The sequence below is a fragment of the Talaromyces rugulosus genome, chromosome I, assembly GCF_013368755.1.
Source record: "Talaromyces rugulosus chromosome I, complete sequence".
Classification (NCBI taxonomy): Eukaryota; Fungi; Ascomycota; class Eurotiomycetes; order Eurotiales; family Trichocomaceae; genus Talaromyces; species Talaromyces rugulosus.
The window spans coordinates 4625989-4653408 of NC_049561.1; the positions used below are offsets into that span (position 1 = coordinate 4625989).

General features: G+C 48.6%; 7 protein-coding genes across 7 annotated transcripts; 2 read left to right on the plus strand and 5 right to left on the minus strand.

Annotated features, from left to right (window-relative positions):
* Positions 1–478: 478 nt before the first annotated feature.
* TRUGW13939_01571 (uncharacterized protein) lies at positions 479–2035 on the plus strand (the record flags this gene model as incomplete). Its single annotated transcript, XM_035484770.1, has 2 exons — positions 479–1693; positions 1742–2035. 2 exons carry the CDS (start codon positions 479–481, stop codon positions 2033–2035), a joined length of 1509 nt encoding a protein of 502 aa, XP_035340663.1.
* Positions 2036–4988: 2953 nt separating this feature from the next.
* TRUGW13939_01572 (uncharacterized protein) lies at positions 4989–6017 on the minus strand (the record flags this gene model as incomplete). The annotated part of the gene is made up of 1 exon (XM_035484771.1): positions 4989–6017. One exon carries the CDS (start codon positions 6015–6017, stop codon positions 4989–4991), a length of 1029 nt encoding a protein of 342 aa, XP_035340664.1.
* A 544-nt stretch (positions 6018–6561) lies between these two features.
* TRUGW13939_01573 (uncharacterized protein) lies at positions 6562–9759 on the minus strand (the record flags this gene model as incomplete). The annotated part of the gene is made up of 3 exons (XM_035484772.1): positions 6562–7830; positions 8165–8649; positions 8778–9759. 3 exons carry the CDS (start codon positions 9757–9759, stop codon positions 6562–6564), a joined length of 2736 nt encoding a protein of 911 aa, XP_035340665.1.
* A 1082-nt stretch (positions 9760–10841) lies between these two features.
* On the minus strand, positions 10842–11583 carry TRUGW13939_01574 (uncharacterized protein; the record flags this gene model as incomplete). Its single annotated transcript, XM_035484773.1, has 2 exons — positions 10842–11242; positions 11310–11583. 2 exons carry the CDS (start codon positions 11581–11583, stop codon positions 10842–10844), a joined length of 675 nt encoding a protein of 224 aa, XP_035340666.1.
* A 2185-nt stretch (positions 11584–13768) lies between these two features.
* Positions 13769–14183, plus strand: TRUGW13939_01575 (uncharacterized protein; the record flags this gene model as incomplete). Its single annotated transcript, XM_035484774.1, has 2 exons — positions 13769–13824; positions 13880–14183. The coding sequence occupies 2 exons, from the start codon at positions 13769–13771 to the stop codon at positions 14181–14183; spliced, it is 360 nt and encodes a 119-aa protein (XP_035340667.1).
* A 3118-nt stretch (positions 14184–17301) lies between these two features.
* Positions 17302–18399, minus strand: TRUGW13939_01576 (uncharacterized protein; the record flags this gene model as incomplete). Its single annotated transcript, XM_035484775.1, has 6 exons — positions 17302–17356; positions 17412–17963; positions 18020–18039; positions 18092–18141; positions 18261–18288; positions 18340–18399. The coding sequence occupies 6 exons, from the start codon at positions 18397–18399 to the stop codon at positions 17302–17304; spliced, it is 765 nt and encodes a 254-aa protein (XP_035340668.1).
* A 1331-nt stretch (positions 18400–19730) lies between these two features.
* On the minus strand, positions 19731–25651 carry TRUGW13939_01577 (uncharacterized protein; the record flags this gene model as incomplete). Its single annotated transcript, XM_035484776.1, has 2 exons — positions 19731–20966; positions 21026–25651. The coding sequence occupies 2 exons, from the start codon at positions 25649–25651 to the stop codon at positions 19731–19733; spliced, it is 5862 nt and encodes a 1953-aa protein (XP_035340669.1).
* Between the last annotated feature and the right edge of the window lie 1769 nt (positions 25652–27420).

The window sequence follows — 27420 nt, forward strand, 5'->3', positions numbered from 1 at the left end:
ATCGGCCGTCAATAATAACTCGCATCGATCCGGATCTAACAATGCACCAAGCGGCTCTCAGCTGCAGCGTCGTGGTGGCTCTCTGAACAGCCTGCTGCTGCTGCTGCTGCTCGAGTGACGTTGCAGGTCGCCCCCTCGTGTCCGCCTCTCGAGTTCCCCTCCTCAGCCTAGTCGTAAGTTAACCCCCCCATCCCCCATCCCCCATCCGGCAACCACCTTCGAGTGCTCTGCTCTGCCCTACTTCTGCCCTACTTCTGGTCCACTCTGCTTCTCTGTCTTTGCGATTTCTTTTACCATCATCCACCGTGTAATGGCTCGGGCCGCCTGCTCTGTTCTTGCCGGGCCTTGCCTTGCCTGAACCTCCTCCTGTTTTTCGACACCCCGCCTTTCACGCGCCTTCGTTCGCCTCCCCAGCTACTGACCGGCATCCCCCTTCGCATGCTCTATCGTTGCTTTCCATCTCTGCTCAAAGACTGACATGGGCGGCGTCGTGATCAGCCCTGCTGCGGTGTCAGAACAGGTCTACCGCTCTCTGTTCGCCAGCGCCATGCTAGGAGGCCCCATCAATCGCGCCACGAACTCTTCAGAATCGCCGTTTCGATCTTCGCCGGCTGCATCCGCGCACAATTTCTCTGCTACCCATAGCGCAAGCTCTAGGGCGCCGTCGACGCCTATCTCGTCCTCCGTTGCTCCCTCCTACTCGTCGCCCTCGCATGATGTGCCAGCATATGTCCAGTCACACTCGAACAACAACGAATATCCAACCACGATGGCGAGCTCACACCGCATGCCTCCTTCTGAACCAATGCTAGCCTCGGCGAATCCCATGTATCACTCGGCAGAAGCCCAGGCTGCAAGCTTTTCAGCTTCTCATATTCCGTCTCCCTCCTCCCCTCGGTTACAACCCACAAGCGCGTCAACGAAATCTCTCGGAAGCTCTGCGGCGACGTCGCCGAGCAGAATTAAAGTGCGCGATCTTTCACACATCCAAAGCTTTGCCAGCGAAGAGCTCCTAGAGCAAGCACAACGCTCACGGCGGCCCGGACGGGGGCCTACCGACGTTGCCCGCCAATATGAAATCAGTTCAATGCCGGTCACAGACATCATCGAAATGGTTGCGGGCTTACTGACCAAGATCACGGCGACAAACGATTCGCAACATGAAAATATCCACCGCCACATTCCTCCCCTGGAGGGCACGGCCAACCTGAGCCCGCAAGCGAGCAGTGTCCTTGCTTTTCACGGGAAAAACGTGCCATCAATCACCATCCTCAGCTACCTCACCCGTATTCACAAGTACTGTCCTACGACGTACGAAGTATTTCTCAGTTTACTAGTCTACTTTGACCGCATGACAGAAATGGTCAACCGGCGGCCGATCCAGCGCCGGCGGAACCGAGTCGACTCGGCCTCGGCCATGGCACTGGACTCGCGGTCGCAGTCTCGGAATACATCCACACACCGCCTCACCGTCGTCACACCCCCTTCATCGAGCGGAATAGCAGCCCAAGACCCCAAGTCGCCTGAATCGACAATCTCATCGTCTATACAACTGGACGACGATGAGGAAGACGAATTTTCCAACTTTTTCATTGTCGATAGTTTCAACATTCATCGGTTGGTCATTGCCGGAGTGACTTGTGCCAGCAAATTCTTTTCTGATGTTTTCTACACGAATTCACGATATGCCAAGGTAACCACCTCTTTTTCCCTTCTTTCTCATGATACTCACCTGTCATAGGTTGGCGGTCTCCCACTAGTCGAGTTGAATCACCTAGAGCTACAATTTTTGCTTCTGAACGACTTTAGATTATCCATCACCGTCGAAGAGCTAGACGCATACGGGACTATGCTGGTGGAATTCTACGCGCGCGAGGTGGTTGCCCAGCAGCAGCATCAACAAGCCGCAATGGCAGCGGCAAGTGTAGCACGCCCTCTGGAAATGGAATACCCTGGCCATGACCATCGTCACCACAGACACGGACACCGCCGCGACGAGTCTGATTATAGTAGCCACATGCGCACGCCTCCTTAGCCTCCTTGCTGGCTCCACATAATACATAGTATTTATCTTCTCTTGCTGTTTTCTCTCTTCGGATTTTTTTCTTTTTCTTTTTTATCATATGGACTGCACAAATAGAAGGACGGGTTCATGCTTTTTCACTATCTTGTCTTGTCGGCATGCAATACTGGCGAAGCGGACTTCTTGTTGTTTGTTAGTTATTCGAGGCTGTACGTTGGCGTGTTTGCTTCTTTCTTTCTGCTTCTTGATTGAATTATTTGTTTAGTAAGGTTTATTGGTTGATTTGGTATTGGTATTGGTATATTTGATTGATTGATTGATGTGGAGGGTTTGTTTTATAGAGGAAGCTGGTTGAATCAACACATACATATTTACACAGATTGTATATGGATTTTAAGTCACGGGTCAAGGATAATCAGATGAGCATTGAATTGATGTCATGGGTCGTACATGGTACGTAGGCTATTAGGAGTAGTGTATATACATGATGATCTCTCCACCGCGATTGGAGATGAAACAATCAACATGAAAATGAAACAATGGCAGGTGTTTTCTTGAACACCAACGGCCTCAATAGAGGAAATTTGGGGTTCCCGCCAGGATACGTTTCAAGGGGGGGTTACGCCGTATTTTATTTGTAGATGTTTCCCAAAACCTATATATGCGCCACTGTAGTTTTATAGATATGTAAATAATTCATTAAATGTTCAAAAATGTTCAAAAGTGTTCAAAACGTCGTAAAATATAAGCACTGAAATTACTACCGTGTATTACATGTATTTATGTACTATCATAGTTTTACAATACTATAGATTTTCTTGTTATTCTTCTTCTTCTTCTTATTATTATTATATACATAAGAACACGTTCCCACTCCTGTTCCTGAGCCTGCAAGCTGGTTAGTGAGGCCATATTTGGGGAGGTTGACAATGGACTCCGGAACATTTAAAGCTTGCAGCAAGGCCTGTCTGCATACACTGATTAGTGAGTGAGGCCTTGGGGGGTTATATATATATATATGTATATATATCTGAGGTGGCGTTGAGATATATATTAAGGTAAGAGGAGCTTGCTGAAGATGATTCTCTAAACAACTTTATTGACGACGGGGAGAGTACTGGGGCTACCGAGGATGCTCCCTTGAAGACCCCTGGTCTTATATCCGATGGTGTGGGCGTGAGTGGTGACAAGTGTGAGAAAAGCCCCCACAAGTCCATCGAAGGTGGTGATGGTTCTTGTGATGCTGGTGACAATTCTGCTATTGACTACCTCTATCCCTGTCAGCGTTTGTATTCGTGCCCTAAAAGTGGAGGATGTCTTGGACTGCTCTCGCTGAATCGTCAAAAAGAAGGGCAGCATATGCGTCGCGGTATGTGAGGCCTTTAGATTTTCATCTATAGCTTTCTAACTAGTTCTTCAGATTCCTTCTGAGCAGCATGATCTTGCGGATTCGGTCATTGATCCCTTTCACGCGGGGTTTCCGGAGTTCTCTCGTCTGTTGGCTCAATTAGACCAGAAGATGAAGCGCCCTGGTGGCAACCAGGACCCTAACCCTACTTGTCACTCGAATCGCCTAAGACCATCTTCTGTTGTTTCTTCTGTCCCCCCCGGGTCTTTGCTAGATGCTGAGATGTCAAATGGTTATTTGTTTTTTTTTCTTTCGATATATTCACACACAATCCTTCCTAAATACATGGGAATCATACATGTGTAAATAAACCAATATTTACCCACATACACGCTCTACCTTTATATATATCTCAACACCACCTCAGATATACATATATATAACCCTCCAAGGCCTCACTCACTAATCAGTGTGTGCAGACAGGCCTTGCTGCAAGCTTTAAATGTTCCGGAGTCCATTGTCAACCTCCCCAAATATTAATTGATGACCTCACTAACCAGCTTCCAAGTCCCGCTGGAGGCCACCCTACAAACTTCTTACAAGCTTCCTAAATATATTGTCAACCCTTTTATATAACCTCACTAATAGAGTTGCAGGTCTTGTTGGAGGCTATTCTGTAAGCTTCTTGCTAGCTTTCTTACTATGTTATTAACTTCTTTTTATATGGTATTACTAACATTTGAACTGACTTGTAGCTTCCTGAGTATATTGTCGACCCCTCTCTATAATCTAACTGACTTACAGGTCTCGCTGGCGGCCACCCTGAAAGCTTCTTGCAAGCTTTCTGAGTAAGTAGGGAGTTCTCTCGGAACGATTTACACGAGTTGGAACACCTAAAATATTTCAAAACACAGCCACAGTGCTCACTTCTCCAAGTCCGTCGTATACGAAAGGCTTGGTGAAATGGCAAAATATGGCAGATAGATGGCAGATAAATGGCAGATAAATGGCAGTAAGGAAATGCGAAGAGATAACAAAGGAAATGACAAAAGAAAGACAGAAGAAGAAGAAGAAGAAGAAGAAGAAGAAGAAGACGAGCAAAGTAAGACGAGCAGCGAGAAGAGCCAGCGAGTGTTAGACAGCCTGTGGGGTTAGTAGTCCAGGTCCAGGTCCAAGTTCGGTAAGTCAGGTATCCAAGTATCCAGGTATCCAGGTATCCAGGGTCAAGGGTCCAGAGTCCAGGGAAGTCCAAAAGATCCGGGAAGTCGAAAAGTCCAGGAGAGGTCAAAGGTCCACGGCCCAGAAATTCCGGGGAGTTGAAGTCCATGGAAAGTCCAAGAGGAACAGGTCACAATCCAAGGCAAAAGGGACAGAAATGAGGGGGCAGTGCAAAAACCAAAAGGCAAAAGCAAACAAAAGAGATATTTTTTGATGATTATTTTCTGTTTTCAATTTTTTTTTGGGTGTTTCAAGTTTTCCACTGGTGAGGGGAAGGGGAAGGGGAAGGGGAAGGGGAAAAAAGCAGAAACAAAAGGGAATGGGGAAACAACCAGAAACAAAAGGGGGGAATCAAAAGAACAAGACACAGAAAAAGACCACCGCAAGGCGCAGAAATGACTACAGCAACCATCGTCCCTTCTGCCTCTCCCTCTCGCGGAGCTCACTCCAGGCATACAGGATGAGGTCGTGTCGGTCCCAAAGACTAACGCCTTTGCGGAGAAAGGCCCTGTACACTTGGGCAATTTCTTCCCAATGACAGCCAGGATTTGTACACTTCGGCATGCCAATATGATAATACAAAGAGCTATGATGATCGCTGTTCCCCCACATACTCATGTAACGATTCCACAATCCATCCTCGTCGGGCTCAGATAGGGGGATAACACGCCACCCCTGCATTCTACCCATCTTCCAAAGCCCCCGGTCGTCATTGGATTTGCGGTCGATCCAGTAGTCAACGTCGTGGACAGCTACGTCGCCGAACCGAACACTCTTCTTCACTCTGACCTCGTCAGCTGGTCGGGACTGAACGAGGATGCTGCGAAGAGAGCTGGCACTCCGGCGCGAGCACATACCACTACGGGGTGTTGGGGCAGAAACAGCAATGCGAACACTCTTGGGCTTACAGGGAGTAGGGGGAGCAGGCTCACGGAGAGCGTCTTCCAGGGATGGAGCGAAGGCAGATACAGAAAAGGCAGCATGCTTGCGGGGAGCGCCCTGAAGGAAACGCTTGGGGACAGGAATGCTAGAAGGGGAAGGGGAAAATGAAGGCAGACGGCGGTTGATATACGCACGGCGTACTCCCTCCTTGGACAGCGAGGGAGTTTCCCAATACGTAAACCGCAGAGGGGAGGGGGGAGGGGTCGGGGGAGCAGCAGGAACAAGACGAGGGAATGAGACAGGGTCAACAGGAGCGTCACGGAAGGCCAAGCGGCGAGGAGCTCCAGGAGCTACAAGAGGGCGCGCGCGTGCGAACGGCGCAGGAGGACGAGGTATCGCAGAAGGGACCACGGGACGGGGGCCGACGTTCTTGAGAAAGTGGACGGGAGCACGAGGCATCGTCACAAACTCAGAAGCGCGAGTGAGCCCGCGCAGACCGCCGGGGCCCATCAGGGGGATGCCGGGAATGTGAGGGTAGCGAGGCATTGAAGCAAAAAGTATGACGTCAGAGAGAGCAGATAGAGAAGAAGAACCAAGGAGGTGTGAAAGGAAGAAAAGGAACGAGGGCGGGAGGCGGGCGGCGGCCCGCTTCTTATAATAGAAGGCACGTGAGAGATCTGTGCCTGAGGCGGGCGGCTGTCAAACCTGTCATGTCCCGAAAGGGGAAAGCACCAGATCGCCAGTGGAGCCAGATCGACCGCTACGGCCTGATTGGGGAACGCAGCGATGAAAAGAGGGCCCATCGGAGGAAGCAGGATCCGTTCTGGCCGAAAAGGGGAAAAGAGCGGCCGAAAGAGGGTCCCTCGGAGAAAGCAGGGAGGTCAGTAACTGCCCGAATGGGAAAGAGACGGGCTGTGCCGACAGTGACGACATGCTGATAGAAGCCAGAGAGCGAGAAAAGAGCGAGAGAAGAGCGAGAGAAGCACGCCCGGATTAGGGAGAGAGAAGAAGAGACTGTAGCCAGGACATTGTAGAGGTATTGTAGAGGTAATGCAGAAGATATTGTACATTGTAGATTGATGTAGACTGCTCACTTCCAAAATACAGCTCCTTCCATCAGCCGCCGCGCCGTGCGATAGACCGTTACGCGCACCAGCTTGCCTGCTTGGTCAAAGAAGGCGTCCACCACTAGCTGGCCACTTGGATGCCCGACCACGACTTCAGTCTTTTGAGCAGCAATACCTGAGAGACATTGCTGCACCAGCGAGCCATTCAATCTGGCAGCTGCCGACACACTCAGTCCACAGGTGATGGGCAGCGCTTTGTGTGGCTGGCCTGTCGAGATGGCGCGAACAACCACGTCCACCGAGTCTGTCGCCAGCGTCTCGCCCGAAAGCAGCTGGTGCTCAACTGGTTTGGAAACGAAACAGATCTTGGGGATCGATGCAGGTACGTCTTCGACCGTCGTTGCCATTCCCATGGCCACTGCTGCTTTGGCGCGAAGCAATTCTAGCCTGCCCAAAAGATCCGGGCGGGCCTCCGTATCCTGAGGCAGCATCGTGCCATCAACACCCAAATCAGCCGCCCTCACAAAGACACACGGGTTGCCTGCGTCGATACAAGTCACCTCGATCTCATCAATCCTGTCAACTACATTGCCCGTCGGCAACAATTTGCCCGTCTTTGACCCTCCCGGGTCGACAAAGTCGAGTTGGATCTTGGCTGCCGTGCCTGCAACACCATCAATGGCAAATTCACCGTCATACACCGTTTCAGATCCGTCAGAGGTAACGGGGAATGTGGCGTGGATGATCTTTTGCGTGTTCGTGTTGTACAAGCTGACTGTTGTCGTCTCAGATTTGCCCTCACGACTAACCGTCGGCCGAATCAGCCCAGAATCGACGGCAAAGGGACCGATTGCACTCGACATATTGCCACAATTGCCGGCATAATCGATACCATCGTTTTTGACTCCGACCTGCACAAACGTGAACTCGACCTGCGCGTCAGGCCGCTTCGACGGACTCACAACACAGATCTTGGACAGACTGGAGATGCCACCGCCCATTCCATCGAGCTGCCGACCATTAGGGTCGGGTGACCCGATCGTCCCTAGGAATATTGACTGCCAGTCGTCTTTGTTTGCCGGCAGGTCTTTCTGCTGGAATAGCAGCGCTCGCGATGTGCCGCCGCGATAGTATGCTGCAGGGATGCGGTTCTGTCGCCCGTGTCGAGTGTACCATGCACGCTGTACCTGCTGTGAGCAACTAGGTCCTTGGCAGAAACGGTTTGACGCCTGAGATAACGCATGTGCATGACATCTTGCTATCCCAGCGAGCGTTCTCTGATTGATATTCATCTGCGAGTCTCAGCGGTGTGAATCCATGACGTCATGTTGACCTACTTTTTTCATTATATCTACGCCTTCCACTGGTCACTCAACACAGGGAAGTACTCTACTTCTCAAATACAGCCTACACAGTCGTTAAAATAAACGTGCTACTAGTGCAACACTACTCAGTCTTAGTGCGCGCCACGATCTTGCGCCGTGTGGAACGGAGATCCGTGGAATGCGCCGTTGGTGGGCCCCGATCTTATCTGACTACGCAGTACGTACTACAGCACAAAACGTCATGACTTTCCACAAACTATCTGTAATTTTATCAAATCAACTACGATAATCTGGAGTGTACCTCGCTCCTCGCTCCACAGTGCATTCTGATATCAGAACCTTGGGCGGGCTGTAATAGTCGATAAATCTTTTCTTCCTTGCACAGCCCGTGCGTCCAGCCCTCTTCCACACTTCCTTTACCAGCCACTGTATATCCATACGGCATGAGGGATAATTTGAAAAGTGCTCCCCACCCCTTCATGATTTCCTCTGGACTTCGGGTATCGATTAGGTGGCAATATTGCTGCAAGTCTCTATCTAATTGGAGCTTCAGCAAGCGCACCATATCCGCACTGTCGATCTGGTGGAAAAGTGTGAGATCGCCGCCTGACTGGTGAAAACCCACGTTTGGGCAGTTTTGGTCAAGCTCGCCTTTTCGTTGTAATCCTAGCAAGCATTTCACAGTGCAGAACTCGAGCGATAGCCCTGTCGGTGCAACGCGATGTCTCCTTGTTGGGGGCTCTGGTGAAGGCGCTCTGCGAACTGCCGATGCGTTATATCCGGAGGCTGGAGGTGCATACATCAACTCCTCCCGTGATATATGAGTGAAGATAAAGGTGAAATCGTATGGCAGTATGTTCATACGCGGCATTATGCTGCTTATCCAGCTTTAGTCCGGGTCGGTTCTAACGTACTCATTAGAGAGAGGGCAAGCAAACGCCCCACCGCCGTGACTGGTTTCTTCATCCAATTAGTGTCTCCTCTGTTGAGCATGGCTTGTACATCCAAAATTGGCTCCGACAGAAAGTAATACAGCGTTTCTGGGTCGTCCTCGCCGACGTGCAAGAAAACTAGGCAGCTGCCAGTTGCCAGGACGCCGTATGGCGTGCCACGATGCACCATGGTATCATATGCCTGAGCCAACGCGGTGCCCGCCAGATACTCTGCATTATACATGAGCTGCTCACTCATGTCTCCAGGAACTTCGCTGCGTCTAATGACCTTTTTCCAAAAGTCCGGCTGCCGTAGCCCAACGCGAAGATCCTCGGGTGTCATTTTATGCTTTTCTTGGATGTAGAAGAGGAGGGTCTTGTTACTGTCGTTCCGTACAGCAGAAGCCTGTGGTAATCCGTCGTTACCGTCACCTCTGTATTGAAACACGATCCCTCCCTTATCATTCAAATCAAATCTTGATAACCCCGACTCTTGCATGGCAGGCATTATCCTCTCGGCGGGTTTCCCCACGCCGTATTCAAGATGAAATGATAAATGTGCCTCTGACACCAAGGCCTCACGGCAGAGCCGCCACCCATCCGATTTTATGACATTTCTCGGCGTAAACACCTCCCTAGAACCCAGCGTCTCCAAAACGTCGTTATACACCCATATCTGCATCTCCTCAAACCCCCGCCAGGGCCGTAGATACGTCTGACACAAAGTCATATCTCTTTTCGGATGCTCCACGTCTGATATTGCGATCGGCTGCAGTATTCTATACGTATCAATATCTGGTGTCTTGGATAGATAGTCGTGGCAGTACTCGATGTACTCTGGAAATGTGGTGAAGCGTGTCTCGTCTTCGTATTCGTTGCGCGCCTTTTGGATACGGACGTTTTCTTCGCGGCCGGGAAGGATGGGTAGAACTAGCCTTGCCGGGAATGGACTATATGGAGGCATGGTGGCCGCTTTTCCCCCCTCCTTCTTTGAAGTCAACTGGTTACTTCAGAGGTGGAAAAGATATTGATGCGGCGTAAATGGAAAGCTGAGTAGGCGTGTTGAAAAGCTATGTAGGCGACACCTAGAAGTAGACGTCGTAAGAAACCCGAATCAGATGTTGCGAATAAAAAATAAGTAGCTCACCCCATAAATGGAGAGTATATGAAAGGAAGAAGGAAAAGAAAACATGTATAAAGATGGGGAGGCCCCATGGCTTATTATCAATAGACTCTCAGATGCGGTTAGTTGCAAACGTCTGCGTCGACTCATTAGGGAAGAGGTGTGTCAACAAAGGAACATACAAAACAAGCGGTGTTGTATACATTTATAACAAAGCTGGCGGACATCAGGATGTGGCAAACTAGGAGGAGGTTGCTTAATGTTGCATAAAGTCCTTTGTTTGTTTACAACCTGAAGAGTTTGACTTGGAGTTTGAACAAAGGGATATACATGTCATAATTTAATGCCGGCTGTGGTATCGTTGTCACCGTTGTACTGCAAGTATTGGAATTCCTCCTCGTGCACGGTCTTTTTACCACGAAAAATCTTATCAGATTCTTTCTCCACTACCTTGAACTGGCAAGTCTTTTTACAACATGATTTTTCACCTGTGTCTGGAAGGTGCATGTCTTACCATCTTCGTTGCCTGCTATGTGGTCCAACTGGTTTCAAAAGGTTAAACATGTGAAACTAGCACACACCACATTATGGCAGAGAAAAACAGCAAGCTCAAAACATGGAAGGTTTCTCTTCCCAAGAAATACTCCACAAAACGAAAGGAGGGTCAAAGTGAGCCGTATGTAAAGGTTGATTATATTGAATATGATATAAAAAATAGGGCGTCCTGGAGTATCGTTTGAGATACTTTTTCGTGGGTAGCTGCTTTTTCCATGCGACACTCTTTACAGTATTTTCATGTCATCCATTAGCGCATACCTTTGTCCCTGCCGGTTGCAATGATTCTGGAAAGGCGGTGGTGGTGCAAAGCTATCGCTTTGCCTGCAATAAAAGTATAAGGAAGAGCTTTCTCGTAACAAATTCCACTATTTCAAAAGCTTCCACGACGCAGTCTCCGACCAGATCCTCACATACCACTGATGCAACTCCTCCATCCACGGTGGCATCGGCCCCTTGACACCGGAGACTGTTCCCTGACTCGAATATAAGCAGCTCTTGAGTTGCAGTTCAACCTCCTCGCGCTCCCTGTCGATTTTTGTGCTGATGATGAAAAGACCATCGGAGCCTCTCAACGGTTGATTGCGCGGGGAATCGCCACAGCGGATGGTGATGGCATTGGGTGTTTTCTCGAGGACTTCAAAGTGATCTGTGATGAAGGTGCCCTTGTCGTAATTGCTAGTCGCGAGCTGTTGGCTTGTCCATAGCTGGTTGGCTGTTTCGGGACCGCGCCATTTGTAGTCAAGATATTTTCGCTGAATGGCATAGCCTAGCTAGAAATTAGCTAATAGCTCCAAATAAAACATACTCGCGTGTTCGCGCAAGTGTAAACCCACCCCATCCACTCCACAAGCCACGGCAGAATTCAAGAGTAAGATCGCCCTCTTTTTGTAGCAGTTCAGGACGGATCTTGCTCAGCGGAATGCGCTTCACACTGTAGTCCTGAGTAGCAGGATTCCTGGACGGATTGTGCTGTTTGTAGAGCCGAGAAGACCATATCGCATCCGTTGCCGCAAGCGGCGAAATGACGGGGTTCTTGGCGGCGAGGTACGCGGCGGCTCCGGTCGTGCCTAAAAGGCCGGTGAGGATTGTCGTTCGCAGGAAGCCCATGATCAAGTAACAACCTAGGCGCACAGAGTGAAGGTGAAGCTGTATATCAGGGTGATTCGAAGGAGTTGAAGCTGTTGGTAGCGTTGGTAGGGGGTGGGGTTGCTTGTGCTACAGTGGAAATAGGCTTCCGTACTTCCCGCCATTCCAAGATAGGAACTGCCGGGACCCACTAATATCCAAACGTGGGGGTCACCCCGGACATTGTTCCGAGAGAACTCTCTATGTTTACTAGAAGCTTTGAAATAATAATACGTATTTACTTATTGACACAAATTTGACCAAGAATTTAATATTATACCATTTTCGATTTATTTGGCACATTCTGAGCTAAAGAAGCAAAAAACAGCTACTCCTTAGACCTTCATGTGTAATTAATCATTGCTTTAAGATGGTTATCTTCATTCACTTTTAATTTCCGACCGTTCAAATATTAGCGATTACATGAATATTTCAAATTCTGGAAATTATCTACCAATTCCGGTGGCACTTGCTGACGCACGATAGTTATCATGAGCAGTGGTAAAATCATAGAATGCACATTTCAGAGCAGACTTGTAGAAAGTACTGGAGCCGTTAGTAGAGGTAAACACCAGCAGTAATCAGAGGGGTAGCTTACTCATTGTAGTGCTTTATGGCCTCATTTGTAAGCAAATTCATCTCGTTTTCAAAAATCTCATCCCGAAAGCCTTGTTAAAAGTCCATCTCGAAAAAACCAAGATTCAGAACTAACCGTGAACGCATGACCAAGATGCGGTACTCCATTAACGTATGGGTAAGCTATTGTTCCAAAGAACTTTGGTATCGCAGAATGAAGCTCCGCAGGACTGACTGAGACGGGGTACTAGGAGAGCCCCGGGGCGTTAACTTCAAATAAGCGATGTTCGATCCATTCCTTTTGATATTTTTTCTCGATTGCTCGAAGAGAGTCGCGTTTCTCTGTCTTTGTTGGGACTAGTTTCTCGTATCACGATAATACGCGCAGAGTAACATCAAAGACATACATTTTCGAGCTTCAAGATTCCCTGAGAATTCTGAGAAGGACTTGTAGAGGCCACCATTGCTTCAATTTTCAAGACAACCAGGAACTTTTCTTTGTTGCTTTTTGAAAGATTGAATACTTGTAGGTGAGAGAAGTGAGATGGCTTGTCTTCAGAATGAGGCCGTAAGTCACATTTTCTTGTGTGGCATGAGCCAAACCCGCTGGCCAGTCACGCAAAAAGTAAACCAATCGTTTGTAAATCTACACTTCCAGCCAATCAGAGCTTCCAAATGGTCGCCCTGCAATCCTTATTTATGTAAGTGTAGCTTCGAAACTGTCATGGGATTTTTCATCAGGGCATTTAGATGGCTAGGCTCGGCATGGAAAACATATCAAACACCTAGGCTAAGTTGGAGAAAATAAATTCTTCAATGTTACCTTTAAAAAAAGCTAGCTTTGCCCTTAAAATAAACTTCATGTAGGTTAATGCACGCATGCTCACCCGATTTCAATTTCAGATTGTTTCAACGCGAAACGTTTTACTATTATTAATCCAGCTTATCATCAGAATAACCAACCAATAATGACCCAGCCCTAGAAGTAACCATTAACTTTCTCCAAGGTTATTAAGAAAACCAACCATAGTTGAGGACAAGTGTTTAAATATACTATTTTAACTAGTCGAAAGGGGATATAGTGGCCAAATAAGCTTAACATCCAAGGCAAAGGACATAAACAATGTTTATACTTAACACAATTAGGTTCTGACGTAAAAAAAAGCTTGACAATCTTGAATTTTCAGTTTCCAGAAAAATAAATACGTACAAATAAAAAGGGCTAAATTGGAAAAGATCATCGGAACAAAGCCATTGCCGGCCCCACTGCGGATCATCCCCGCGCGCAAAAACGTTGCGCACTAATTTTAGCCAAAGTAAATATTTACGTACCTAGATTCATAAAGTCAAATTTACGTACAATGCTGGCAGTTGAACATGCGAGTTCTCCGATTCGCGAGAATAGATTTATTACCGTTCTATGTAGCTAAATTTACGTACACTGGTCCCCCCTTTGTCGGGGTATAAATACTCCCCCTACCTCGACTTTCTATCCTTCATCACAACTCATCCACGCTTTCACACTTCCTAATACCCATCCATCTGCTCTTCTGGAATACTATTTATCCATTCTTCATTCTCAACAATCAACATGGGTCTTCTCAAAACTGGTCTCATTGGAGCTATCGGCTACCAGATGGGCAAGAGGTGAGTTCTGTGACACACATTCTTCCTGTCAGCACCTAGTTTTAACACATAACAGGGAACATGGCCATCAGCAAAATTCCACTCCACCTCCGCCTCCCCCGCAGCAGAACTATTACTATCCTCCGGGTTATCAGCCACAGATGAACTACACGGGTGGTCCTCAGCAATATCAACAACAACCACAACCCCAGCCTCAAAATGGCTACCCGCAATATGGTCAGCCCCAATATGGCCAGCCTCAAAACCGCTCCATGAACGTCGAGGGATCAACGCCACCTCCATATGTTCAGGGTGCGATGCCCGCCAACAGACCCGATGAGAAGTCAGCTGCGGCTGGGAGAACCCCCTCTCAGCAGTAAAGCTAAGGTGACTTCCATACAATACAGACGGTGTTTGGATTATTTGAGTTTCGGTTGGGCTTTCATCTAGCCTGTAACATTGCCATCGTGGAGATACCTTTTATTGTTTATGCATCTGAATTCTTTACATACTACGCCAATAGTCTCTTTTCTTGTTAACCATAGGCACTTTTTCGAGCTTCCTGTACATACTCGATTTTCTTTGAGCCGTCTTTTTGCATAGCGTAATAGAAGCACATATTTTAAAACCTAGTACTTATCAATTGACATAATCTAAAGAAGGCAGTCGTGATTATCTTAGCATATTGTAAAATCCACCAACATCCACTACTTGACATAATACAAGAAGGAATAGTTGGCTTTTGTCTTTTAATGATTTGTCATTCTGAGCACTGAAATATTTGTATAGTATAGGTTCAACAAACTTGCAAAGCATAGAGAAAGACGACATCACCTGATATAAAAACGTGTTTCTGTTTTTATTTGGAATATATTCCGACAGTCTTTCGCTACTTTCTCCGTTCCCTTTGCGCTTCAGCATTCCTTTCCCCATCCCTACATGTACCCGAGAATTATCCACAGCTCAAACCTAGCGGGGGCCGAATACTTAACTAATAACGAGACACGTATGGATCAGTCTACATGCAAGGCTCCACAGTGGAATTGACTTGAATAATTTGCGCGTGAATTGCGCGTGAACTTGCGTTGAATTTGCGCCTCATCGCCCCAACACTGTAAACTGTAGAGACAATAATCACATCAATAAGAGTTTCTGGCTAGAAAGGAACAGATAAAATGATTTCAATTTTCCTATTTCCTTCATATTCTTGTTGGCCATTCTATTATACTTCCTAGTTTGGTGCGAATTTCATGGTTTTAATAGTTTAGACTTCCCACCAACAAATTAATCCGTTATCTTACCCGTTTAGGTTAAATTCCCTACCAAGAGAGAACTAGGTCAGTATTTTCGAAGTTCCCCATATTCTCAAGACTGCAAATATTTCCGCTAATACTGCATAGAACCCCGTTCGGTCGAGTTCCGATACTCCCCAGTTTCCTTCTGGCTGCTTACGATGAGCGAGATCTACAAACGTCACTGTTGGGAGTGTCGATGGCGTGGCTTGGTCTGCGACTTCACGCGGCCGAAATGCAAGCGGTGTTCTGCAACGGCTATTCCTTGCCCTGGGTACAGCGAGACGGAGCCTCAGAGGCTTAAGTGGCTTACGCCGGGAAAGTCTGAAGCGTGGACGTGGAGGACCAAGGCGAAGACGAACTCGCAACCCGATACGAATAGTCAATCCGACCCCGAAAGCCCTAAAGATCTTGTTGTTCCTCCATTCCCAATGGAAGCAAATGAAGACGCAATATTTCAGGCTATAGAATACTGTACGCTTATTAGAAAACCAGCCTGGCAAGGATTTAACCGGACCAAGACTAACTTATAGCTCAGATAACAGCGCAATGTACCCACTTAAGGTAGTCCTCAATGAACTCGGAGACAATCCGTCCGTTTTAAAGATCCAGCCAGCTCATATAAAAGTGGGGATTTCCAATCCCGATTTCGTCAGGCTTAATATGGTCTGCATGGCGCTGTATCATCGAATCAACCGAACTGAGGATAAGAAACACATACTACCGATTTAGAGGTCTGATTCTCCGTTCGCTGAATGAAGAAATTCGCTCTGAGAAACTCTCAACTAACCTCAATATCCTTCTTAACGGAATCCTTTCATTAGTCCTCGCTGATGTGAGTCTAACTATCTGTGAGCCCAAGGCCGTCATTAACCCGCACTGAACTATTTTGCTGCGCAAGGCACACCAAGGAGAGTCAGAACACTGGCGGTGGCATCTCCGTGGCTTTCAACAGCTAATTGCGCTGCATGGCGGTATACATGGCATGACGGGGCCAGACGTAGGGCCACTTCTACTTTGCTATGCTAGGTACGTGTTTGAAATAATTAAAAAAGACTTTTTCTCTTACAACTTTATCCCACAGTATTGCAGTTACCGGGGACACGTCATCGCCCGTGTCAGATGTTGTCATGACATCTAAACTACTCGCCGAAGTTGACGCTATATCAATCAGTTATGGAAATCTGCTCCACTCTTTCTGGCCATTCCCTTCACCACTTTTCCTGGAGGTTGCGAGGACCAATTACCTTCGCGCACGAAGCTCGGTGTGTCTATCAACAGAGTCCAGATGCCTCACACTAGAGGCTTGGGATGTCCTTGGCCATATCGATGCTTTTCAGCCGGACACATGGGCAGAAAACAGGCCATCAAAGGCGGCATGGGCTCTTTTAGCACGTATAATGCAAGTTTCTGTGACGATATACTACATCTTCTCGCTACAGAGTGCTTTGGTTCTACCTCAGAGCCATTTACTGACCGTAAAGCGTTTTGAGTGTCGCCAGTTATTATACGATCTTTTAAAAAAGGCATTAAATTCCCCATATTTTGGTGGGCAGCTGATCTGGCCAGTGTTGGTGTTAGGTGTTGACGCGGTAAATGCTGGTGCGGAAATTCGTGCTTTTATCATGAAAAGCCTTCCGCAGATGAGTTATGGAGAGGGTTCAAATGTGCCACTAAAGGCAAAAGGCATATTAGAGAGATTTTGGGCATCAGGGGAGATGGGTTGGTATACTTGTTTTGATAAACCGTATTTACTACCTACGCAGTGGTCGGTACGCCGTCAGAATTCAAAATAGCATCTCTTGAAATTTTGAAGACACCCCGATTTGAAGTTAGTTTCTGCCATCTTCAAGCTGAATTTCGTACTGAATTTACCAGCTTACCACCATAAGGGATTTCCCTGTACATGTATCGGCTACACTAGTTGACAGCAGCTCTCTAAACAGCAAAAGCACTAAGTAATAAAAGATTTTGATTTCTCAATTCATCAATTGTCATTTCCCCCAGGTCACCTTCCTGAGCCATTCATGTGTATCAACTTCCTTTATTCTGAATGTATATATCAAGCGTTTCTTCATGCTCTGTTCGCTTTTCCTCATAAAATAAATAAACAAATAAACCAAAAAACACCATGCTAATGACAAGGACTCGTATATAACTCAATTGAGTTGCGGGGAAAAAAGCTATGAAAGTGAAGAAAATGTACTCAATCAATCCGGGGAGGACTCCGCGAATGACGCTCTGATGGACTGGAACTATGCCTATAAACCGAGTTAGCGTGATTGAACAGGCTGTTCTCAAGAAAGAAGAACCCACGATCTCCGTCGAACACCCTCTTTCCGAAACCCATCTACGATCTTGAGCATCTCCCTCCGACCCGACGAGGCGTCGACGCGTTTCCCAGCCAAGCTCATGCTGACCTTTTGATGCGAATTCGTACGTAACAGACGGTCCAGCAGTAAATGACGTATATTCAAGCAGACAAAGACGCCGCAATCGCTACTGTTTTCCTGCATCGGTGAGTCATCTAGATGCACGAATCGGATGGGTCGGTTCAGCAGCGCGCTGAACTTCATTGTGATTGTGTATGCTTCCATCCTGTTGCCCGGGGGCAGAGAATCGTAGTGGAAAGCGATGCAGTCGACTATCGAGACTAGGAGCAGGGACCAGTGCGTGCCCCCTTCAGCCTCGGACACGTTCCGGCAATCGTTTATCGGGAGGAAGACATGGGTCGTTTTGCTAAAGTCTGGAAGAGCATCGCGCAGTGTGCGGGGGTCCGGCGTTTGGAGTAGCATAAAGGACATGCTTGGGCGAAGGAGGACTATATTAGACTGTTCGTATTTCGATAAGAACTCGCGCTCAAGATACCTGGGCAAATGAAGTCAACACTGGCAACACACTCGTCCAAGCGCAGTTCCACATACTCTTCCCAAAACGATATAACCTAATTACCCAGTCAGTTTTCACTTCGCATAAAGGATTGTGATCGTGTTTACATTATCCGTAAGCCAATCGTTTTTCAGTGTCTGGATATCCTCCCGCATCACTGCATCCGATCAGTATGAGATTATTTGAACGCGCTCCTTGACATTACATCGTATATCATAATCTAAACCCCAGAGTCGTTAGCTAATATCATGGCAAGAAATCAATATAGTCACTTACAGCTCAAATAGGCGTCATCCGGATGTAACTGCCAGGAACCAGTTAGCGGTGCTAGAAAAAAGCAGCCAGTTTCACATACAGTCTCGCCAAACCTCCCCATCACCCTCTTGTGCAGTTTCCCCAGGCCGCCTTCGCGCATTTTGTGTCTTGCTATTCAAGGTATAATACGTTGTTTGCGATTTCAAAAAGTCCGGCGTTCAGAGTGTTGCGCCTTGACAATCGCGGATCTCAGTCGCGCAAAAGGGGTTGGTCGTCTAACGTTAAGGCAACCAACTCATCAGTACCCAACGCGCAAAACAGGCCAATTGCTCTAAATTTCAATTCAAACGGGAGGTGAAAAAAAAAAAAAAAACGCACCGTGTAGTCGGACAAGTCAATGGGACAAGTCAACGGTTACCCCGCGTTCTTGACAACCTTGGTGAGGCGGAAAGTAAAGTATGCGCAGGAACCGCGGGACCGGGGTTTTTAGGGAGATGATCGTGGAGTCTTCGGAGCACAAAAGATAGACCAGTAGAGTGTAGAGAACGGGTAGAGAACGATGGATATCAAAAAGAAAAAAAGGAGCTCTGTGAGACTGGACGCGATCGCAGTAACCGCAAAGAAGCAGCAGACTGGAAAACCGGTATACAATGACGTGCGTACCCGATCGGAGAAATTGGGTGTTACGAAAGCGAAGATAAAAAGGTCGTACAAGAAATGCAGCGGAGAAGGAACCAGTCTCTTGGTTATTCAGACTGTTCGAGATGCAAGACAAACGGAGATCAGATGCATGAACAACACAACTTCAACTCTGCAACTCCCTTCCTCGGTGTGGGCGGCGGGTCAGTACGTCACCGGCGGTGGCTGATCTGCGTGGCTGAGATCGCCGCCAGATAAGCTGCTGTGGCGGAAGTCGTCGCTTTTGGAAATTATGAAACATGTGCAAAGCGTGGTATTCTGGGTATCTACACTACATAATTAAAGCGCCCCTCTACAACAGAGTGCACAGCAAGTAAAAATGAATCCACCGTCAATCATTGTATGAACAGTCCGGGGCAGTGCCATCCACGAAATATGCTCGTGAGACATGAAAGAAGAAATAAAAAGGTATCAAATAGATCAAGCAAATAATCACAGATTCATTTCTGTACAAGCAACGCCTCCCAATCATGTACCGTCTTTGGGACGCATTTGAAATGTATGCAGACTGTGTAAAGCCAGCGCAGGGGAAGTAGACAAAAAAAAATGTAGGATACAGATATCGCTTGTTCCATCGCTTGATGGGAAAGAAAAAAAGTACAATAACGAAAAGAAAAGTCGTTCGTCGAGATAGTAAAAACAAGGTCGTGAAAAAGAAGTAGTTGTCGTTAATCTCGCTTATCATGAAACCTGCAAAGCGCCTTAAAAATGCACGAAAATCGAATCGCCGAGTTTGTACTAAATGTGAAAGCTGAGCTACTATAGCCGAACTTGTTATGGAAGGAAGAGCCTTCAGCTGGGCACCTTTGCAAAATGTTGAGTCCAGATCCAGCCCACCTGGCCCGACGGGTCGTCCTGGTTTCGTGCTAGCCACAATTCACCCTTCTCAGCTATCACATCAAAGACCTCGCCCTCGATGTAAGTGAGGTAAGGGTAACCAGCTTCGCGTCTTGATTTATCAATGTTGAACTCGTACAGACTAGCCGCAAGAAATAAAACCTTAGGATTGGAATTGTTGATCGACGGCGCTGCAGTCGTTGTAGCGTGGGCATCTGGTCGGGGAGAATCTGACATAGGCAAGGCAGATGAGAAGAATCCAGAAAAGCGAGCCGGAGACGCCGTCATGTCGCCTGGTGTAGATTCAAAAGTGTTGGTCTCGTGTAAGAGCGATTCCCGCATGAATGGCATGTCGAGACTTAGCTGGGGGGCCGCTGGGAATGGTTCCCCAGGACGCCCAACGGAGCTGGTACTTGGTCTAGGAGACATAGCATTCGCCAGCGCGCCTGTGCCAGCATATCCATTAGGAATTTCTGCAACCCCAGGGCGATTTGGACCAGACATCGATGAATTGGTTCGGACACGATTTGCTCCAGCCAAATATGGCTGCGAGGCGTTGGTTTGATCTGACTGTCCATCAAAGCCGTGTGAATGAATGGATGTGCCACCGTTTCCAAGGTCATACGATACTTTAGGAGAATTTTCAATTGCAACCGATGCGGTACGAGAGCTTGTGTTGGTCACAGTTGAAGGTCGTCGAGGCGAGGCCGTTCCATCTGCAGTAGGTGCATTGAAGTTGCCAAGGCTATTTGCCTCAGAAAGCAAAGCACCGTTGCAAAGTGCGAGTGACAAAATCTGTGCATCAACAAATGAAAAGTCCGCAGACCAGTCGTTGACAATGCCCGCAATCTCAGCTGGAAATCGGTCAAGAACGGGGCTGATCTTTTGTTGTAATAACTGGTACCATTCCTGCTGAATGCCAACAAATTTCTTGAGACAAGCCTCCATTAGCTTCGCGGTGAGATTAAAAAGTTTAGGAAGCTCGTCTTTCAAGGCGTCATTCAACACAGAGAATTGTTCTCCCTGTTCAGTCGTTTTCTTGTCGGGTTTGTCTCCTCGATCTTTCACAGCTTTGTATCTAGCATAGTCGAGCAGTCGCTTGGTTCGCTTTGTCATCACGGTTTGAGGACCATCATAGAGTTTCAGCAAAGTAAGCATAGGATCGATTACGCCCTTGCGCACGGCCGTGATCTACGCCAGATTAGCCAAATCACTTTTTAGAAGAACTTAATAAACAATAAAACACTCACATGTTCGGGTAAAGCGATGTTCATAATTTCCCGTACATACATGCGGAGTCGATTCCACTTGCTTTCCAACTCAGTGTGATTAGATTGGGCGACGTCAATGCACCCTTGGATGGCAAGGATGTATTCGTTAAATTGATCCATGCCCGTCTTGATCTCACGGGTGTACATTTCCACATCGCGCATGACGACTTGAAGCTGGAAGAAATTTTCGTTGAATAGCGTCGATAGGGCGTTATAGTCTGGGTCTTCGTGCATCTCAGAGAGGCCAACTTGCTGTCTAAGCTTCTCAGTGCGACGGCCGAATGCTTTGGTAAATCCCGATCGAACGTCGGATTCTTTGCGCTTTCGACTGCTGACTACTTGACCTACCACGTCTGCACGCTTCTTTAGATCATTTATGCGAACCGATATATTGGTGACCGCTTCGAGCGCTTTCGCTAGTGCAGCATGATCTGGATGCGTTTCTGGGGTCGCATTGAGAAGTTGCGATAGCAGGAGAGGGTACTTGACGAGACGCTGCACTGGTTTAACAAGCAATGCATCCAGGTTCCAGGCTTCTGTAAGATCCATGGCCCAGTCACGACATTCTTTCAACCAAATTTCCACTTTCGGATTGCGTTGTAAAGTTTGCAGCGTCTTATTGGCTACCTCATGGTTCTTTAGATAATCGGTGTATACCTTCTCCATCTGAGACATATGTTCCATGAAGGCGTGGCCGATAAAAGTGCGCTCATCTTGTTCAATACTGGTTAAATCTGCTACAGAGTATTGCGGCTCGATGGGCGAGCCACCCCGGGTACTCCGAGTACCTCGTTTGCTGCTCCATCGTTGAGACTTTGGCATGACATACACACTCTTGGCAGCCTGCTTCAATGCATCTTGGAAGTTCATCGAAAATTGAACAATTTGATCGGAATTGGCAAACAGGTTCCGCACGTCATCGACAGAAAGGTCCAGACATGAGCTTGACGTGCCTCTGTAAATATCATCCACCACTTTCATATCGCGGCCATATGTGTATTCGGTGTCAACAAGCTCCTTGATGACATGCCGGCGCTGTTTCAATTGCTTTTGCTCTGGTGTTGGCGAGCCACTTTGTGTGATGTCTGAAACAAGTTGGGACGTTGCAGACGAGGCCAAGGTCGGTGGCGAGGGAGTGAATGTACCTTGTGTCAAATATGAGTCTTCACTGTGTCTAAACAACGGTTCCTCTGCCGAAGGAAAGAGAGTATTTGTAAGAATGCTAGAAGGTGGCTGATTCGCGTAGACACCCGATGGTACTGTCTGGGGCACGGCGACCTGTGGATCAGGGGCGTTAAGATGCTCCGACTCAGCGGGAACTGGAGGCGGGCTATGGTTAGGCTGTGGTGGAGGAACAACCGCGGCGTTGTCGACGGGGGGTTTAACGTCAATAGCAAGGCCCAAGGCATCCCAAGCATCATTGACCTTCGGCTGCGTGGTTTGAGAGTGCGTATGTATCGAAGCCTTCATCTTCGCATTGTCATCGGCAAGGTTGTGATCGGGGTTGCTCCTTGGCGGAGCAGTTGAGGCTTCGTCTCCAGCAGCTACCTGCATCCAATCTGCAATCGATGGGGAAGCGCTTTCCCAATCATCTCTCAAACTCAAACTAGCGCGCGAAATTTGGTCTCGAGAAGATAAATCTCGGACGCGAGGAACCACTACCGGTTCATCTGTCAAACTGTTCGTTTTAGATTCAGCTTCAGCTGCTTCTTCTGGCTGAAGAACTTCCCAGGGGCGATCAAGAGGCTGGCGAAATCGCCCTCGTACAAGCTCTTGCAGGTAAAGCTGCGTCACACGCTTAGAGTCCCAGCGCCCCTGGCGGATTAGATTATCTGGGTGTGACTGTTGTCGTTTATGAGTCATAGGACCAATGGTGTCTTTGCTATGGAGAAAGTCGTTTGGCGCTTGGTTATAGGATACCTTTACCGACTCGTCCCAGCGGGGCATCGGCTGGGGGACAACGTCGACTGGATCGACTGGATCGACTGTATCAATAGCCTCATTTTGAGGAACTGCACCCCCTTGTGACTCTGGTATCGATTGCTGATCTCTGGCTGAGGAAGCCCATGACGCCATACTCCACCGATTAGCTTGGTCGTCGTGACTTGCCGCATCTGTTTCATCGTCAATTTTGCTATCTTCAGTCTCATTGCTATCCCGTCTATCGAAGAAAAATGTGCCGCGGTTCGGGTCAAGCATGATCTGGATAGATTCCTTCTCGTCGGTATCACACGGCTCGTCATCTTCTTCGTCTTCATCACACTCGCTGCTGGAGCTCGACTCACGGAGTTGCATGATACGATTGAGGATATTCCGATGCGACTCTTGATGGTCTAAGTGTGTTTGAGGTTCCGGGTCAAAATTTGTCGTGTCACTACCGTTAGTGGCTGCCGTGATTGCTGAGGAAGGTGGGATATCAGATGTGCAATCGTCAATTGATGGGGATTTTGCATCTGGTGGGTTTGCATTTGGAGTAGTCGTTACTCCCAAGGTTGGAGAGTCATCCAAGTCGAGGTGGGATCTCTCTTGTTTAGGCTCGGACTGATGGTTGAAAGAACCCCCACTGGTATCAATGGTCAAGCTCGGAGCAAGTGAAGGTGTAGGTTCGGAAGCCAGGGGAGAACTGCCTCTATTTTCGTCGATTGGGTTTGTTGTTTGGCGGAAAGAGTGTGAATGATTCAGAGGCCGTTGAACAGGTGTCAACGGAGATTCCATGGAAGCCATTTTGCGCAGCTCACCCTCCCGGATAAGCATAGAGCGCACCTCTTCATCTCTCCTATACCGCGCAATTCGTCGACGTTCGGCAGCTTCCTCTTCCTTTTTGACACTTTCCTCAACTGACCTATTGAAAGCCTGCTGAATTCTCTGGCGTCGAGCGGCAAAATCAACATTGCCTAATTCAGGCAACTTCCGCGTTCTTTGCCGAGAATTTCTCGCCTCATTGTCGGCTTCACCTGGAGATGATTGGAAACGGGAGAGCCGATCAACGACTTTTGCACGAGAGGCCGCAGTGCTGGCAGTTGATACCTGTTTCCGTGGTCGAGAACTGCGAAGCGGCGGGGACATCATCGGAGGAGGTGCAGAGACATATACCTTGAGAGAGCCCTTGTCACGAATTTGGGTAGGACTTCCATGGCTGTGAGCAATATCTCTGCGATTGGGAGACTTGATACTGGAAGAAGTTCGATTTTGCCTATCGGGGCTTGTAATCTCGGGCATTGATATGGTGAGGGGTTTCGGAAGACGGCTGCTACCCTTAGGAGCAAGGGGTACATGACTTGGAGATGTATGAACGCCCATTGCTGAACTAGGCCGCGTGGACGGGGAGGAACTGCTTCCTGATTCGGAGGCATGACTCGTGCGTCGGGAGGAGATGGGAATGCGAGACTTGGAATGTGGATTATTGACCGGGCTGGTTGCGGCAACCGGAACCCGGAATGAAGCGACCGCCATCTGGTCCGCTAGGGGGTCTGGAGAAGGAAAGTTTGGATTGTTCCACGAAGCGTCACTCCTCGAACGACGATGATGTCGAGTATCAGAGTTGGATTGTGAGCCTCCCAAAGATGGCGAAGAGGCGAGGTACCACGCCGTGGGAGAGGAGGGGGAAATGGTAGGATCGAGAGCGGCTCGTCGGTCGATTAAAAGCGGGTTTGGACTAGGAAGACTGCTGTCAGAACCTCTGCGTCGAGGATGATGAGACGCGATCCCATATCCGACAGTATGCGCCCCAGTGTCGATAGGTACGAGCTCTCCAAAGAGCGGTCGCCGCGATTCACCACTTTCAATACCGGACGCTTCTATGGGAAGGGTTGCAGGAGGGTAAAGAGGGAGTTGCTTGTGTCTTATGTCCTGTGTTGAGCTCGATGGGCTCGACAAAGGCTCCTCGGTACGCTGGTGTTGAGCCGCTTGAGGAGTAGAAGTATCCCGACGAGCACGGCTAGCGTTTGGAGATGGGCTAGGGGCTCGGGACGACACACGAGAAGAAGATCGAACCGGTATGGGAGGAATTTGGTCAGCGTTTTGGTTGAAGCGATGGATCAAATCCTTGAATGATGTCTGCCGGTTGCGAAAGTTCGTTGGTTGGCGAGGCACACTGTCTCCCGACGATATACTTGAGCCGGACACCGAGCGAAATTGATATGAACGAGCGGTCGAGCTCTGATTATACAAGGGCGGGTCGAGATGTTTCGAAGTGACTGATAGATTGCGAGGAGTGGATGTGATTGAAGTCATTCCGGGGTCGATATCTGATGGCAGCAGTCTACCTAAGCCAGCACTCTTTTGCGCATCCTCAACCACGTACGGACGGTAGAATTCACTCGGATCGGGCGATGGGGTTTGTTCGAAGCGAGATTCGTCGGCAGCACCATTGGGCGAGAAATATGGTGGTTGAGGTTGGGAGACAGGGGATTCGGGGCCGTATGTGGTTGCAGGCAGGAACGAAGCGGGCGGAGACGAACAAGTCAGCGGCACAGTATGATCGGGGGGTAGGCGATTCGGGGAGGACGACGGACGAGAGGATGGGCGTTGGAGCGGTCTGTGGGCGTGGACATGTGGTTGAACAGAGGGGAGGGCGGCATCATGTTCGTCGTTTCCGTCAGGCATCTTGCACGACGGTCCCGGCGGGCGGACTCAGATGACCGTGCGATCGCGAGGTTCCACCAGGACCGGATGAAGTTGGGCAGTCGATGCGTTGTCCACAAGGCAAACGGCCAACAACACCCCTTGGGGGGGGAAGTAAAGGAAATCAAGCGGGTGCAGCGTCGCAGGACTGGACTAGGCTAGCTACAGGTCGGACATGTCGGTGGTGCCTCTGTTTACCGGCATATCGAAGCTCACCTCGCAGCCTTGTCTTGCCACAGGTGTCTCTGGAAAAAAATCCCCACTTTTGGCGGCAATTAGCCGTAGAAGCGGTGGGATATGTGATTATCTGGAGATTATTCTTATTGCAGGGGTCGAGGAGGGGGAGGGCCAGGTTGTGACTGGTGAGGGACCGACAAGAGGGCGGTTGAATGGGGGAGCGAGACAATGGTTGATTATGTGTCTGACTTGTCGAGAGCAGCCGTAATGGTGGCTCTGCAGGTGTAACCACTAACGACTGCCCGTTAGAGGAAAGCGCGCTGGGTTAACTGCAGATGGAAAGGCGCACCTTTTTTTTCTTCTTCTTTTCCCTGCCCACACACCTCAAACAGTTGATTATTGAGCGTTTGACGTAATTGATTTAATTAGCACTAGCGGGCAAAGGGACGAGTTGCAGGCGGCTTTGTGGGTTGAGGCAAGCTCTTTGTTGCGGACGAAGCAAGCGGTATGGATGGGATGGCGGAAGCAGTGGCCGTGTCGATAAAGAAGGGACGCTAAACGAGCGACGAAGTTCAGGTCAGACCAGCTCAACGACTGGGGACGACAAGGCCAGACGATAATATCAACACGGAGTAACGAATAGCGAATGAGCAGAAACCGGGAGCAAGCAGGCGGCAGACGATGAGACAGATCGCGGTGTCAAAGCTGCGTTGGAACTGGGCTGGCGTGGTCCTATGGGAAGCCGGCAACAGTGCATTAGCGTCATGTACTAATCAGGGCAGACCCCGTAGAGTGTAGACAGTAGAAGCCCTTTTTTTTTTTTCGTAGTTTCATCCGAGGAAACAGCTGGCGGTGAAGAGGCAGACTCGAGACTGGAGCAATGTGAGAGCTGCAAGGAAGGGGTGGCGACGGTGATGGTCGTGATGATGATGATGGGTGACTGATGATTGATGGTTGTGTTTATTCCGGGCGGGCAGGAACGACCATGGGAGCGGGTGCCTGCCTGCCTCGGTGCCTGACTGCAAACGGCTGCCTCAGGCGCCGACACAGCGAGCGGGTGCAGCTCAGCGATCCAGGCCCGGGCAGGCCCCACTATAATTAACTATGCAACGATAGATAGTTAATATTAATATTACTGTAATGATAATCTCGTTATGTGCCTCTTTGTCACTGCTTTGTCTGCTACATGGACAGCCATGCTGAAACTGCCATTCTATCCCGGCCAGGGCAACAAGGAGTGAAGATTCAGCAAAACATGAGCATCACTATCAACAATAGCCCGCCCAAGACCCTGCCAGTCAGCGGGCTTGATCCCTGTTACATTGGCGCCTCGCTAGCCCCAGATCCTGGCTTTTTCTTCTTCTGTTGGTCCTGGTGATGTTTGGCATATGCTGGTTATGGGTTGCGGCATCGGGTGTGTCAGATCGCTAACGACAGGGTGGTTTACCACAACCTCTGACGAATACTTGCAATGAGGCCAGAGTGGAGACGCTCCAATAGGACTGCAATCTTCACCGACAAGTGCAGGAAATCGTTACGTATCAATCTGGATACATGTAATAATTTCTGATTTT